General features: G+C 33.5%; 1 protein-coding gene across 4 annotated transcripts in view; it reads left to right on the top strand.

The window, feature by feature from the left end:
• The first annotated feature begins 7,757 nt into the window (after positions 1–7,757).
• LOC120432588 (nostrin) overlaps positions 7,758–17,122 on the top strand; it is a 107,222-nt gene continuing 97,857 nt past the window's right edge. The window contains exon 1 of one of the 4 annotated variants that reach the window (XM_052708050.1): positions 7,758–8,702. In XM_052708050.1, the coding sequence (XP_052564010.1) occupies positions 8,676–8,702 (27 nt within the window). In that variant the 5' untranslated portion in view covers positions 7,758–8,675. The remainder of the gene's footprint in view (positions 8,703–17,122) is intronic. The other 3 variants (XM_039597825.2, XM_052708051.1, XM_039597826.2) reach the window with 3 other exon arrangements.

Here is a 17,122-nt window from a genome sequence, read left to right as displayed (position 1 = left end):
CTGAAGGAAACTCGATCTATATTTAGACTTCCAATCCCCTCAGGCAAATCAGGGATCAGCGCGTATTTAATAATATAAGAAGAAGAGATAACATGTTTCATCACTACGGATCAATTCACTGCTAGAGTGTAAACCTTCTGATGGCCGACTGCTTAGCGTCTCAGACCACCACCAATCCAAAGGTGTGAGTTCGAATCCCACCTGATTCATTTTAGTTTTTATTCATATTCAAATTCCTGATTCCAAATTTCAAAGGTACCGACCGGGATATGATCCCTGAACCTTCTGCTTGGGAGACAGAAGCCGTAACCATTAAGCCACGGAGCCGGTTGAATGGGACGTGGTTCTCTGTATGGCTTTTTGCGAGATGAGAGCAGAGGACAACAATCATCTCAACGTTTCCACTTTACCCGGGCTAACGACCGGCAGTTCCAGTTCACGATGATTTCCCTTCATATGTTAAAAACCACTTATGATTTTGGCACATATTCCGTTTGTCAACGTTTCCTGTCATTACTGGCGGGAAAAATCTACGTGGAATCAGCTATGCAGACCTCATGTGTGACAGGAATGCAGGTTGAGCGACTCCCACGGGCGCCTTCTAACAAGACAATGAATATCCCTAAAATGTTGCCAAATGTTTTCTTAAATTTGATGAACCTGTGGAGCAATTTCCAATAACTCTCTTAATTTTATTTGCGGTTGACGAACACTTTAAAAACAACTAAGCAACGACACCCTTTAACCAAACCTCAGTCCACACAGCACAAAGCCTGTCCCATTTCTTCAACGATCACTCAAAATATCAACGATCTTCATCTCTTCATCTATCGTTAAAAGTTGGCCAGAAGCACTTTGCGAAAAAAAAAAGATGAAAGAGATTTTTTTAATGATGTCACCTGCTTCTGCCACTCTGATTGGAAGAGTGAAAGATAAGGGGAGAAAAATGCCATCAGCCATTAGCAAATTTGTTTATTCTACTTTCGCGAAAAAACGCCACCTTACCCTAGGATTTGGAAGCTTTGCTGAAGGTATTTTTTTTAATGATGATGAGAAAACAATTCGAAAGCTTTGCTCTCTTTCGCCGTTAGGGTTCGGCGCTTGGCGCGCGTTGAGGTCTTTCCCCAAATTGAAGCATTTCGGTCAACTTTCAGTCATAACAAATTGAAGAACTCAAAGTTGAAATTTATGTTTATTTTATGGATTCAGTTTAGGTCACCATCGGGGCTAATTTATAGCCTATGTTTGGTCGTCGGTGCATATTGTTTATGTAATTTTTCCGGGCCACTGAATAAATAAACAAATCACAAAACTGACCTACGCCTTGCGCTCCTGGGCATAAATCAAAAGTAGTGTTAAGAGACCAGCTAACACCATGACCGACTCTTACTCTGATGTTGTGTTGCATCGGCAGTGGGGTGCAGTTGGTAGGAAAAATGGTGAATCCCTCTATTGGGTTTGGACGGTCTTGCTTAGTTTAAAAAATCTTAGTTTTCAAGTTATAAAATTTCAAAGATTATGAGCGATTTCCATTTGAGAAATCAAATAAATTTAAATAAATAAGCAAATACTTTCTATTTTAAGAAAAGTAACCTTAAAGCAAACAAGAAGAAAGCACCACAAAATTAAGTCACACACAAAACCAAATAAAATAGCTATTATGGCTCTAGCCGCGGGTTGGCAAGCTCACCTTTCGCGCCACAATCCGGCCATTGCTTACGAGGTGCTAACGAATACAAAAACACACACAAAAAAAGCCTCGGCGATTAAGCCTGACCGCGGCCCGGTCAGTCGAGGAAAGCCGTAATAAATCAATTGATGAAAGACCGCGGCTTGATGTCAACGCAGAAGCCGCCCACAACACCTCTTTTTTCAGTCTAGGCTAGTGGTACAATAGTTGACACTTTTTTAGGTGATTAGCCATGGGTGTTGTACTCTCCCGCCAGGGGCCAATTATGTAGATACTAAGCCTGTTATATAATATTTTATTCGGATTTTAGTGTTTTTTAACAACACTGTCACCAATCAAAATTATTTTTCGATACTGTTTTCGATTTTGTTGGCAAAGATAAAATTATGCAACTTATTAAAAAAAAAAGAAAAAAAACGTTAAAACAATTTAATTTCTATTAATTTACGTCCGTTACTGATTGACCTTGACTTAGTTTTAAGAAACAAATCCAAAGCATCCTTTTCCGATCGTACTGACCCTTGCATTCATATTAATCTATAAGTTGTACCTCATAACAAACCCCCCCAAATACACGCTGCAACTCCACTATCACTAAATCTCAGTGCAGGAGCAAAAAACGAGGTTGATTCATTGATATGCACCTGATGTGGTGGTGGTGGCGGTCGACTCTCGTGTCGTGGAATTCGTGTCGGTTCGGTCGTATTTTATCGTATGCACTTACTTTCGTTGTGTTGTCACTCTCTCTCTGGCACTGGCGGAAGGTTCAAAATAAGAGCGAACGTGGTTTGGTTTATCAATCAAAAGCAATGCTTTATTGAGTTGGAGCTTTAAGGAAACTCTCTCTCCTTTGCTCTCAATGTGGTTGAAGAAGAATGTCCCGAGGAAAATACTTGATCAAATATACAAAAATCGTTTTGAAAGCAATATTATTAATTCGCTTGGTAAATTAAAAAAAAATCAAATTATTCGCTCTACAGCTTTGCCTTGGCGTTCTCGATTGCGAGATTCCTACTCGAAACTAGGTGTCCGAAGGCTTGATTACACCTTAGCTTCCATCTACCCCGGGATTCGAACTGACGACCTTTGGATTGTTAGTCCAACTGCCTACCAGTGACTCCACCGAGACAGGACCCAGGGAGACGACTCCTACACCTGGACTGAGCTATCGACCTAACCTCTAGGTTAGACCGGGACCAACATTTACTTCCCCATCCGACGGAAGGCGTGATCAGACAAATCTCGTCTCAAAATTTGCCACCGGGACCTTCTGGGATCGAACCCAGGCCGACTGGGTGAGAGGCAACCACGCTTACCCCTACACCACACAGCAAAAAAAAGTGTAAATTTGAAAGGTGTAATTTTAGAAGGTTGAATATTACCTCTTTTATGATGTAATTTTACCTCAATTTAGACTGAAAATGCGACATTACATCAGAATAGTGGTAAAATTACACATTTTCAGAAGTAAAATTACACATTTTTTGTGACACCTTTCCAGATGTAATATTACCATGATTTTTTTTCCTGTGCACGGTCCCGGTTGCTTGGTAAATTAATAAATTTTAAATAATGCGTCTCTGATTTTGTATTGAATAAATTATATTAAATTAAAAATTTTGATATGCACCTTATTATTTTTTTATTATAATGCCACAGAGGAAACCTAAACTATCAGCATTTTTTGATCGATTTGGTGTCTACACTACACTGAAAAAAATGACACACGATAAAAAAATTGGTGATTTTTAATTTAACTTTTTGTCACTAAAACTTGATTTGCAAAAAAACACTATTTTATTTTTTTTTTAATTTTTTGATATGTTTTAGGGGACATAAAATGCCAACTTTTCAGAAATTTCCAGGTTGTGCAAAAAATCTTTGACCGAGTTATGAACTTTCGAATCAACACTATTTTTTTCAAAAAATTGAAATATTGGTCGCAAAAATTTTTCAACTTCATTTTTCGATGTAAAATCAAATTTGCAATCAAAAAGTACTCCAGTGAAATTTTCATAAAGTGCACCGTTTTCAAGTTATAGCCATTTTTAGGTAACTTTTTTGAAAATAGTCGCAGTTTTCCATTTTTTAAATTAGTGCACATGTTTGCCCACTTTTGAAAAATATATTTTTGAAAAGCTGAGAAAATTCTCTATATTTTGCTTTTTTAAACCTTGTTGATACGACCTTTAGTTGCTGAGATATTGCCATGCAAAGGTTTGAAAAGCAGGAAAATTTAGAAAACATAAAGTCTCACCCAAACAACCCACCATTTTCTAACGTTGATATCTCAGCAACTAATTGTCCGATTTTCAATGTTAAAATATGAAACATTCGTGAAATTTTCCGATCTTTCCGAAAAAAAATATTTTCAATTTTTTTAAATCAAGACTAACATTTCAAAAAGGCGTAATATTGAATGTTTGACCCTTTTGAAATGTTAGTCTTGATTTGAAAATTATTTGTTGAAGATAATGTTTATAAGAATATTCTACGAAATGCAGAAAGTCCAGCAAAATGTCTTTATTTCAAAAAATTAAAAATAGGTTGTTAAAGAATATTATTCAACTCTACAATAAAAGTTAACCTGAAAAGTTGAAGCTGTGTAATTTTTAAATCATTGTAAAATTGATTAATATAACCATGAGCAAGTTGCATTTAATGTAAAATTAATTTCTTTTCAATATTTTGATGATGAATTATGTATTTTTGAAATAAAATTTAAAAAGTATTTCGCAATGTATAATTATTTTGTGGAACTATCACTAAATGTGAAAACTGCTATTTATTTTGCCTAAACTTTATTTAAATACGCAAATTTTCTTATTGCTAAAATTAATGAAAACAAACAAAATTTAACCACACATTTTTAACTGATTCTTCTATTCATGATGTTTAAGATATGCTTCGTGTTTGAGATATTTTAGCAAATCCAATTTCTAAAATCTCAATAAAATTGAAATAGCTCAAACATGAATGACACTGTCGGATTTTTTTAATTTGCCTAAATTAATCTTATCTAACTATTTTTTAAACAATTATTTGGTGTCAGGGGGTTTATTTTGCACCTTGAACTACTGCAAACTTTTAGGACACTTTTCTGTTCATAATTATGCTAAAAGAACACATTTTGTGATTAATTTTTGAGCAGTTTTCAGAGTACCGTGGAATTCCTATGTTTTGTAATTGACATGCCGCGAAATTTTGATTTTTGTGCCGTGAAAAAATAACTAGCCCTAGTCATAGGGAAGGCCCCCACAAAGTTTGAGCCAAATAAAAAAATCAAAAAATAAAAATGGTCGGAATCGGCCGATTTTGTAGAGAGTTGCTCATATGTAAAAGCTTTGGTATAATTCTTGATAGGTTTATGAAAATATTTTTCTTTACGTGCTGTCAGATCTATAGTCCCAAAATTAAATACAATTACTGTTAAGGCTTTGTTATGTTTTGCATTTATAATCAAATACGCTTTATAACCCTTTTTCAATGAATATTCATTTTTTCGAAGGAGTGATAGAAAGAGAATGCTCATGCTGGCAATCACGAGATAAAGGAAGAGAACTATTGACGGTCGTTCATCAACTGATTTTTTACCTCTCAATGTTGAAATTTGATTTAGTGGTTAGACAAAAACATGAAATAAAAATAAAATTACATTGCTGCTAACCAAACAAGTCAAATGTTCTACAATCAATTTTTAAAAGGATGTTTTAAGTACTTATAGGATTTAGCGATGTCCGCGTTCTTGCAGAGATTCTTATTCAATTTCTATAGTATACAGTATGTAAAAAAAGTATTTACACCACTTGGGCACTATGCACATTTTGTGATGAAACATGTAAAAAACTTAAAGTTTGACAGGAACCTAGTACTACGTTTTGTTCAGAAACTCATGCCAAACATGTTGCTACAAAAAGCTCATGAAAAGATGATTTCTATAAAAAGTTATATAACAAATACTATTACGAGAACACATGGGCTCCGAAGTGTTCAATACACATTTTTGCATTATTAACAAGTATTCCCTGATGCGATTCCTTAGGCAGAAATAAGTAACTGTGAAAATTTTGAGCGGATTCGGTTAAGGGTTAAGGGGCGCTTTTATCGTTGAAGTTGGTGAAAAAATCTTTTCATGCAATGTCGTCTTCTTTAAATTATTAATAACTCATTAGGATAAACTCGGACTGCGGACTTCGACAAAGTTGTTTGTCATAAAATTTTACATTTAACGCCACCTTTTGGCGATATTTTAAAATTTTAGCTTTTCCTCTAATCTAATCTAATCTAATCGAACACAAGCGCAGCCAGTCCGAAGAAAGCATCCTGGAAGAACTTGTGGTTAGATCACGCCCCAAGTTCTTTCTTGTCTATATTAATAATTGCAGTACATCCGAGTTACCCCGAAAATGTATAGCAAAAATTAAAGTTATTAAGTTATCTCTTACGATTTTCCAAAATTTTAATTTTTTCTAGTATTTAGTCATTTTGGGCAACTTTTGTTCTATGAAAATCATCAATTTTCTTATTTAATGTTTGATTTGTAGTATTTGAAAATGACACATGTCTATCTTGTTCAGTTTTATGTTTGTTCTATCACGCCTTTTAATTTTTTTTCATGTTATAACAATCACCTTTTCACTTTTTCCTTTTTTTTTTTTGCATTTTCTTCTATAAAATGATTCCATTGTCATGCAAATTGTTGAAAAGAAAAGTTTAGAGATAAAGTCTGGGACATTAGAAAAAAATACTGCATTCTTATTTTTACTTAAAATATTGATTATTATTTTGAAAAGTGTGACTATTCTAATCTATGCAATTTTCCCAAAAATCGCGAAACACAAGTGAAAAACAAAGGAAAAAATACAAATATGTGTTGAAATCTGAAAATCTAATGATTAAAATTTTTGTTTTAAACATAATAAATATTTAAAAAAAATGTAAAGTTTTTTGTATGATCAATTTGTTCAAAAATTTAGTGAAATAAAATTTTAAAAAATAAAACGTGCAAAAAAAGGAAAAAAAAATCATTGACAGACCTTAAAATTATCATTTTCAAAAATTAGTTGTTTTTCAATTATTTTTTTTTGAAAAATATAAAAAAATGAATAAATTGGTTTTGCGAAAAGAAAACTTTTTGTGGTATTGAACAGCGAATTTTAAATAATAATTCAAAATATTTTATAGCTGTTCAATCATACTCAACGCAAAAAAAAAAATCAATTTTTCATTGTTTTCAGACGATTGGAGATCTATAATTATTGAAATTTTAATGTTTTTTGAATAAATATTTATTTTGCCCCCTGATGCTCCGAGCCAATATTAAAGGGGCCGCAGCAAACTTTGAAAAATATTAGCAAAGTCCTTAGAATACAAATTCCGAAATTGGCAAATATCATGTTCACGTGGTTTGTGCACGCAGAGAAAAAATAATTTTTTTTATCTAGAGTTTAAAAAATAATGATTTAAATTATTTTGTTTTATTTTTTCATTTTGTTTGTTAATGCATCATAATTTCGTGAAAAAAATAAATTGTATACAATAACACAAAGAAGGATTTCAAAATTAAACCGATGCCAAACTTTAAAACTGATTTCGTATCTTCATCACTCGAGTCTCCCCCATAGCTCCACGCGTGTGTGCTCTCCAGCACATCAAAACAACTCAAATTAAGTCAATCCACCTCAATCCGCTCTCACTCTCATACACTCCAAAATGCTCCCCAACGGTTGTGGGAGCGCAGCTCCATTCATATTCCGGCTTAGTATTTTCTCTCCGCACTGCTCCACCAGAGCTCACACTTACAGCTGAGAGCTTAAGCTTGAGCAAAAACACACGCGCGTCGCGATTGCCTCAGTCGGAACTGAACCGTCGTCGTTGTCGTTGCTCTTTCGTCTCGATCGGCTTAACTCATTTTCGGAGGTTTTTTTTCTTCTCGTGCGCACGTTTTGTTTACAAACTGCTCAACGGTTCAACGGTCGCGCGCGCTCGGTGAAATTTCAAAATCAGTTTAAGGAGTTTGGCGCAAGCCGTTGATGAGCGGGTCTTTGCGTGACCCGCTGATTAGTGTCGCTAATGATCGCGGATTAAGCAAGGTGTCGCCCGACGATCGTTACTAATCCATTAGGAGTCGGAAGTCGAAGAGTAATCAACACGGGTTAACTAAGGTATTGGAAGACCCATAAGTAATCTCTGTCACGCTGACATTTGGTGCAACTGGCCAAAAGTTACTCTTCAGCGTAGACAGCAAGTCTCTGCGTGTGTGTTTTTACGGAAGAAGGTGCAAATGAAAGTGGCTTAAGCGCAAGAAGCGCGCCCGTGTTATCTGTGTCGACTTAGTTAGTATTCAGGTGCGGTTCTACTTAAAATACTTGCCCAGAGTGCACACTGTCTGAATCTGAAATCACGTCTTGTTCCTACTTCTTCTTTTGTTGGGTCGCAGTTTGAAGAGATAAGCTAAAGAAAGTGGCAGTTTTTGTGACGAAATCAAGCGCGCGCAAAAAAAAGGTTGCGCAAAAGCTCACAAAAATAATTGAATCAATTGAAACAACAACCGGTAGCAGCATTCAAGGGGGTTGAGCTGTGGGGTGTCAAATGTTAATTGGTCAATTAGTGGAAACGGTTTTGTCGCCGAGGCTTCAGCAGCAGCAAAAAAAAAAGTGGCGGTTTGCACCTTTGCCACGGTACGCAAGTGTTCATAACCACTGGAAAAAATAAGCAATAATAAAAGAAGAATTAATTGTGAAGCCAACAGCTCAACAAAAAGTGCACCCCAAACGGAAAAGGTCGTCAACGCAGAACTGGTAGTGTTCACCCTTGGATTAAGTCGCAGAAGCCAAGTTTCCCCCCAAAGCGCTGCGAGATGAAGATCTGAAAAAAGTTTGACATCAGCAGCAGCAACAGGTGTAGCGGCGGTGGCAGCATCCAACACGAAGTAATCATCTTCGTCATCAGCTGGGAGTGATTCAGGTGTACCTACATCACAGCTATGGCGCAGTTCAAAGATAACTCATGGGTAAGTTTGTAGTTTATAGGTATTGAAGGCAGCGTGCTCGAACCGGCTTTGCCGCGAGATGGAGGTTTAGTTGTTGTGTGTGTGTGTTTTTTTTCAGGTTAATTGAGATTTAAGAATTAGCTTGAAGATGTTACGTGTCGAAGAATGAAGCATTCGGTGCAAACTTTTAAAGTAAGGAACTCTGGGAGGGTTCTGAAGATTTTGACTCCCGTTTTGTGTTGCTTCTGGATATATTTAATACATCAAACGCAGCTATTTATGAAATATATCTTGTTTGGTAGTTCCCTGACTGTTATATTTTTTAACGGTTGTGTTGTTCTTGTCAGAGTAAGGGTAGTTAAGACAATTAGCTTTTAAGAATTTCGAGAAAAATGTATTCAACACAGATAGAAAACCTGTAAGCTAATAAAATTCTTAAAATTCTTAAAAATTCTTAAAATTCTTAAAATTCTTAAAATTCTTAAAATTCTTAAAATTCTTAAAATTCTTAAAATTCTTAAAATTCTTAAAATTCTTAAAATTCTTAAAATTCTTAAAATTCTTAAAATTCTTAAAATTCTTAAAATTCTTAAAATTCTTAAAATTCTTAAAATTCTTAAAATTCTTAAAATTCTTAAAAGTCTTAAAATTCTTAAAATTCTTAAAATTCTTATAATTCTTAAAATTCTTAAAATTCTTAAAATTCTTAAAATTCTTAAAATTCTTAAAATTCTTAAAATTCTTAAAATTCTTAAAATTCTTAAAATTCTTAAAATTCTTAAAATTCTTAAAATTCTTAAAATTCTTAAAATTCTTAAAATTCTTAAAATTCTTAAAATTCTTAAAATTCTTAAAATTCTTAAAATTCTTAAAATTCTTAAAATTCTTAAAATTCTTAAAATTCTTAAAATTCTTAAAATTCTTAAAATTCTTAAAATTCTTAAAATTCTTAAAATTCTTAAAATTCTTAAAATTCTTAAAATTCTTAAAATTCTTAAAATTCTTAAAATTCTTAAAATTCTTAAAATTCTTAAAATTCTTAAAATTCTTAAAATTCTTAAAATTCTTAAAATTCTTAAAATTCTTAAAATTTTTAAAATTCTTAAAATTTTTAAAAATCTTAAAATTCTTAAAATTCTTAATATTCTTAAAATTCTTAAAATTCTTAAAATTCTTAAAATTCTTAAAATTCTTAAAATTCTTAAAATTCTTAAAATTCTTAAAATTCTTAAAATTCTTAAAATTCTTAAAATTCTTAAAATTCTTAAAATTCTTAAAATTCTTAAAATTCTTAAAATTCTTAAAATTCTTAAAATTCTTAAAATTCTTAAAATTCTTAAAATTCTTAAAATTCTTAAAATTCTTAAAATTCTTAAAATTCTTAAAATTCTTAAAATTCTTAAAAGTCTTAAAAGTCTTAAAATTCTTAAAATTCTTAAAATTCTTAAAATTCTTAAAATTCTTAAAATTTTTAAAATTCTTAAAATTTTTAAAATTCTTAAAATTCTTAAAATTCTTAAAATTCTTAAAATTCTTAAAATTCTTAAAATTCTTAAAATTCTTAAAATTCTTAAAATTCTTAAAATTCTTAAAATTCTTAAAATTCTTTAAATTCTTAAAATTCTTAAAATTCTTAAAATTCTTAAAATTCTTAAAATTCTTAAAATTCTTAAAATTCTTAAAATTCTTAAAATTCTTAAAATTCTTAAAATTCTTAAAATTCTTAAAATTCTTAAAATTCTTAAAATTCTTAAAATTCTTAAAATTCTTAAAATTCTTAAAATTCTTAAAATTCTTAAAATTCTTAAAATTCTTAAAATTCTTAAAATTCTTAAAATTCTTAAAAAAATCTTAATTTTTTTAAAATTCAATGACTCTATGTTGTTGAATTTGTAAACATTAAAATGTTTTGAAAATCGTTAAAAAAAATCGATTTCGATGTAAATGTTTTCAAAATTGACAACATTGTTGTTCAAAATCGGAAAAAAATGTTGATGATTTTGGAAACATTTCAATGTTTACAAATCCGAGAAAATAGAGTCACCGGATTAGCTTACAGTATTTATATCCGTGAAGTATTTAAAATCATAAAACGACAAAATCTCTCTCATTCTCATTCTTTCATTTTCAAACACGTGTTTCCAGTAATTTGCAGCCTGAAATCGTGATCATTTGGAAATGTGGTGTCAGAGGGACTTTTAGGTACATTGGGCGCTCTATTTGAACCAATATTTTTCATGAAAAAAAAATAGTTTTAAAACTTAAGGTTTTTTTTTCTTCCTGAGCTGTAATATTATGGGTAATTTGATGTAGCTTTCGGGTCTGCAATAACCCAGATGGGTAAATTTTCAATTTTCAACAAAACTTGGCATTTAAAAAAATTGTTTTTTTGCAGGCTTAGTTTTTAGAGTGTTACAAAGTTTTTTTTATCTTTTTTTTGTGTACCGTAATCTGGGGTGAATCGGGACTACAGTCTGAGTAGGGACAGCAGTTTTTAGAGCACTTAAACCTTTTAAATTTTGAAATGGATGTACACATTTTGTTGGCCTGAGTCTGTTCTAACCGAAACCAACCAGAAAAATCAAAATATTGTGCTCCAACATGGTAAAAACTGCTGTCCCAATACGCCCCATGTGTCCCGATTGACCCCAGTTTACTGTAACAATGTTATAGAACAGACAACTAAAAAAAAATTGTTAACATAAAGAGTTTGCTAGTAACCATCACAATTTGTCACGAAAGAAGGCTTTGCTGATGATGATTACAAGAAAACAATCATCATCAGCAAAGCCTTCTTTATATAATCGTGACAAATTGTGATGGTTACTAGCAAACTCTTTATGTTAGCGATTTTTTTTAATTGTCTGTTCTACAACTTTGTTACACAAAAAAAAAAGAAAAAAAAAACTTTGTAACACTCTAAAAACTAAGCCTGCAAAAAAACAAAAAAAAAATTAAATGCCAAGTTTTGTTTATAGGTACCTTTTTTTCAACAATTTTGTAAAAAATATTATTACACTCTTAAATACAACCCTGGAAAATTACAAAAAACACGAAATTTAAAAATGAATAGTTTTTTTAACGAAAAAAATACTTTTCTGGATCATTGAATACTTGAAAGTTACATTAAATCTCCATTAAGGCTGGTACAAATTTTATTTAAAGTTTTTGTCCCCCCCCCCTTCAAAGTTGGCCCGAAAAATCAGGGGGCAAAAAAATATTTTTTCAAAAAACTTCAATATTTTTATGAAAATTTAAGTGCAATTAGTTAAAATCAATTTAAAATGAATTCCCCTGCGTTTAGAATCATTTTTAGCATGTTTGGGTTGATTCAAAAATCTTTTGAATTTTTGAAAATTTTCGATCGCCAAAGTTTTTTTTTCGCTAAAATTTTTATTTTCGTCAAATTTTACATTTTTTGAAAACTTTTATTGCAAAACAACTGAACTAGTGTAACATACATTTTAAAACACTTTTTCCAGGCAAATGTTGAAACTATGGCATGTTATTTTAATATTTATATTTTTTTATTTTTTGCCCCCCCCCCTCGACTCCGCCCAGAGCCGAGGGACAAAAACTTTTAAAAATATTTGCATCGGCCTAAAAGGACATTTTCTCAGATAATTTATAGTTGAGTTACAAAAAGACTCTTATCAATCAATCGAGCATCAAAAATCAATGAAGTTTGATTTTTAAAGCGATTTTTACGACGAAATGTACTTGATGAAATATTATATTACCTAAGATAGAAGTAATGCTCTATCCAAAAGTAAAACCTATATACCTTTCTTCAGATAGAAAGGCAAAACATTGAGCTAAAAATCGCCGTTTGTGATTGCACGCACGTAACCCAGGGAGACATTGGTAGGATTTCAATTTATTTTTCAAATATTATTTGAAAGGTAAGACTTATTTAAAGATATTAATTTTCATTTTTTTATTTCTTTTTATTATTTCTATATCAAATTTTGTTACCGCCAAAACCAATTTTGTAGCATGCTTCATTATTTTCCAAATTTTCTATAAAAAACTTTTTCTACTGAAAATGGATAAAAATCTTAAGATATTTTTGAATTCTTTTTCAACAACTGTTTAAACTTGTAACTTGAAATATAATTTAAACTGTTCTTAGAGTAAAATTGTCCAAGGAACCCGACAAAAACATAAAACTACAACAATATCAAATTCCGCAGAAAATCAAAATAATTTTAAACGTGTTAAAACATGCTTAATATTATAATAAACGCAAGAAAATTGAACTATTTCCATTGAAACTGTATAGCTTTTGAAAAATTATTTTTTGTCGATTTTGAAGGGAGGGAATGGGGGCGACATAAACTTTGAAAATTTTTTTGCAACGGCCTGAAGTTAAAAACGGAGGGCAAAAAGGGAGAGGTTATAAAACTATTTTTTTTATTTTTGTTGTTGAAAAATACGTGGGCCATACAAAAAATGCAGAAATTTGAATGATCCAATCTCTATCCCCCCCTCTTCCAGACTTAAAGTCACTCCTGTTGACGGTATACTGAACATGAAAGAGATTTGAAAATCAATTTAGGTGAAGGTGCAAACATATTTTGAAATGAAAAAAAAAACTTAATTTCTATCGGCAAGTTTGATTCCGCAAAATTAGCCTTAGGTCTGAAACTTTTGAAAAAAGATCTCATAACTTCAGCAAAATCGCTTTGCAAATCTCTTTCAAGTTCATTTTATTTGCCAGTGCCTAGGGGAACTATACCCTTTCTCAGCCTATTTCTATTATCGGCCTATCAGCACTTTGATCATGAATTACAGCTTTCATAAAGTGTTTTTGACTGTTCCAAAGTAATAAATAGCTCAAACAAAAGTGAGCAAGCAACTCTTCATTGTTGATACATCTGAAAATGTTGATTTAATAGCCGAAAACGGCAAAAGTGATGAGAATTGGTCGAACGGCTTAGAGTGATTAAAATGGGCATATTTCCCCTACCTCGCCGCAATTGGTTGGAACTGAATATGTAGCAATAGTGAGACTATCCACTCTCGGTCCAACGTTTCACACAGCACGCACCGGAACTTCCACAGTCCGATTGGCAGGGTACCATGAACTCCGTGTTGTGGGGGGCCACTCAGTTGGAGCAGCAGCAATTAGAGTTGCCACTGCCACTAGGTAGCGTCCCCTTCATGTAAAGTATGCAGAGTGCGAGTGTGACGACGAGTGCATTCCAACTCGCAAAAAGAGTATTATTTAAAAAACGCACGGTTCATGCACCATGAAAATATGTATACTTTCATGTGTGGAGTGTTATCACTCTAGCTTTGAACCGTGCTGTTTGAAGGCGACAAGCGTTTAATCTAACCACTTATTATTTCATAAATCACTATTTTTAAGGTCAGATTTGTGGATGGAATGAAATCATTTCGAAATATTCTCTAGAATTCTTTGGTCAAGTATAAACAGCAAGAATTTAACGATATCGAACCTTGAAACGAAACGTGCTAATTAATTCTGCAATCTATTTGCACCTTGGAGTCAATTTTTAGATTTCTTCATTCGATTTTGAGTTGATTTATTGAATTTATTGAAAGAGATTACAATCTAATCACTTTGACCTGTCCTTTTGAATTCTGCTGTAGAAATAACTTCATCTAATACAAACGATCTTTAGACTCTAACTTGAGTGACTTAAAAGTCTACCTTACTCATTTCCACCGTTTTTCCTTTATTGGCTCATTAGTACCTGCGATTAGCTGCGCGTACTGAATTGTTTACCGCTTTGTTACCCACCTGCCAGGCAGTGACACAGTCTGAATAATAATAATTGCGTAACATTCGTGTCATTCGTGTCATTCATGATAGTGTTGACGACGACGACGACGCAAGCTTATTTCCTTGGCTGGCTTAGCAGCTGGTTCAGAAAGCAATTAAATCCGAATAATTGGGTGATCATAATCGGGAAAGCCCGAAACTGGAGCAGGTCTAAAGCGAGTTACACAAGATGCACGTGGAAATCGCAGTTGTTTCATAAAAATAAGCAGCTCTTATGATAAATATTCAGGTGGTGAGGTGACATTTCAGGAAAGGCCACCTTGCCGCACAATCTATCATTATTTGCTCTACAAAACAAAATACAATAAACCAAATCTATGGTGGTCGTTTGATGGCCTTTGTCATGCTTTCAAACACAAAGTTCTGGTTTTGAACTCGTGAACAAAACGTGACAATACAGATTTGATGTATCACCGCACTGCAGGGGAGCCAGAGAAACATTCCAACCATTAGGTCGGAGAGCGGTGAACTAAATTTGCATTTGCCGCAAACTATGCCGAATCATTTGACATTCGTTTGGTCATTAGCACAAGCTGTGTTATTATATTTTGTGAAATGTTTGAATATTTTTTTGCGACTCCATTGTGGAGCTATTAATTTTTCCTATAATTTTGACGAAATGCCCTTTTTTTCTACAAAAATAATTATTTTTTCGCGCTGCCAAAAAAAAATATTTTGTTACGCTGTGTAATTGAATCGGAAAATAATAATGTGTGCTATTAAGTTGGACTTTTCAGCACAAATTAGCTCAAGGCTTCAAGAAGTTTGTTCTTTTTTCGTGATCCAATCAAATTTTAATGTCTTAAATTCCAAAAATGTTGGAGTTCTTAAACATCAACAAGTATTTCGCAAAATGTTTAAAATTTGTATGAAATATTACAATTACCTCTTTTTATTTGTCAGAATTTCCATCTGACTCAAATGCCGATTTATTTCATGTTCACTGACAGTTAATTTTTCGTGTGTAAAACCCTGGCCATAAGCTTCACACGCCGGCATATGCAATTTTCGCGTATTGTGACTAGTAAACATCAGCGGCGTTCAGTATTTACCGTTCATATAATGACTGTTCGTTCCTTCATACCTGGTCGATCACGATCACAGGCACACACACATTCACAGCCCAAACTTAAAAAACCACCACTACTTTCAAGCTCACCGGGCGGCACCGCAATGTCTGTCGTCGTGCGCGTCGACTTCAATGTTGCGTGACATAATAATTTAATAAAGTTCACTCCGCCGAACTCGATATTTCGGCGAAACAGCCCCAAAAATTGCCGATAAAAATAACAACCCATCACAATTGCCTGCGCGTACCTCCTACCAGGTTCAGTTCGCTGCTTGCGATCTTATGCAACACGGCCAATTTGTACGATCCTCGCACTGATCGTCGCAACTTCTTGAGCTGCTGTGGAACTTCGTTGTTGGTGGTGGCTCAAGAAGCTCAAGAAGAGCTAATAAACCAGATCGAATATCAGCAGATCGCGAGCCGGCTTTTTCAAGGTTGCGACGACGACGACGATTGGACGATCGGTTGATCGGATGTGGTGGGATCATCGCGCCAATTTGGAGCCTTAAACTTGATTTCCCATAAATAGGTTGTGCTTAATCTACCGAGGCACCACAAGCGAGAAGAGCTGCTAATGGTCGTTGCCATTTCGCTGACCGCAACAACAACCCACATATCAGAGCTTTCGAACCGATCAGTGCGGAGTGCGATCACCTTCTTTGGGATCGATTGGGTGTTTGAGAAGTTTGTTCAAATTTTTGCGGGGGAAGGTCGTTCCGATTGCGCGAGATTCTCGGGCGTAGGAAGTTCTGCGGTTGTTTGATGTGCTACAGGTTCCATATCAGGGGCGCTTGTTGGACGTGATGACCGGATTGGTGAAGTGGTGGTTTGTACGAGGGAACCGGAGCGGCTAACATTGACCATTTCACGGTACAGAGCTGATTTGGGTGGCTTTGGCATGCAAATCACCTGCTGGAACGGTTGACACAATGGGAATCCGTACTTGGCGAGTGTGTGGGTTGGTTGAGGTTTGGTTGAACAATTAGTACGTCGTACAGTTGTGGAGGAAAGTGCAACAAAATATTTGGGAAAGGTGTGTTTGATCAACGCGTTTTCACGTTCTCAAAATATACATTCTATAAACTCTTTGAACTGTGGATGTGGTTCCAATTTGCTCAGTTCAGACGGAGTGTTTTTTCCCCGCACTTGTATCATCAAATTTAGCGACAGTTTTCCGCTTTGTGTGTGATATCAATTTGCATATGAATCCATTCGGTTTGGTAGTGTGAGTAGAGAGGTGTTTTTTTTTGTTACAGCTGAGATTTGTGGTTGCGAATGATGTGTCATGTTACACTCCAGTGACGGTGACAAGTTGAATGACTGTATCTTGTGGAAATGGCTAGAGTTTTGATTTGCAATTTTGAATTTTTGTAGTTCTCTTGGAAATAAATTAATTGGCAAACCTTTGGTTATTATCTAAATTTACATTATTTGATCACGTACTTTTTGTTTAAATTCACAATTCATGGCATTATTGTGAGATTTCCTCGTTTGTTTTGAAAGCAATTTTTTGTATTTTTTTATAATTTAGAAAAAAAATATTCAAGTAAACTATATCTATGT

This window comes from Culex pipiens, chromosome 2 (genome assembly GCF_016801865.2).
Source record: "Culex pipiens pallens isolate TS chromosome 2, TS_CPP_V2, whole genome shotgun sequence".
In the NCBI taxonomy this organism is placed as follows: Eukaryota; Metazoa; Arthropoda; class Insecta; order Diptera; family Culicidae; genus Culex; species Culex pipiens.
The sequence above is the reverse complement of the archived record's forward strand: the minus strand, read 5'-3'. Positions and strand labels throughout refer to the sequence as shown.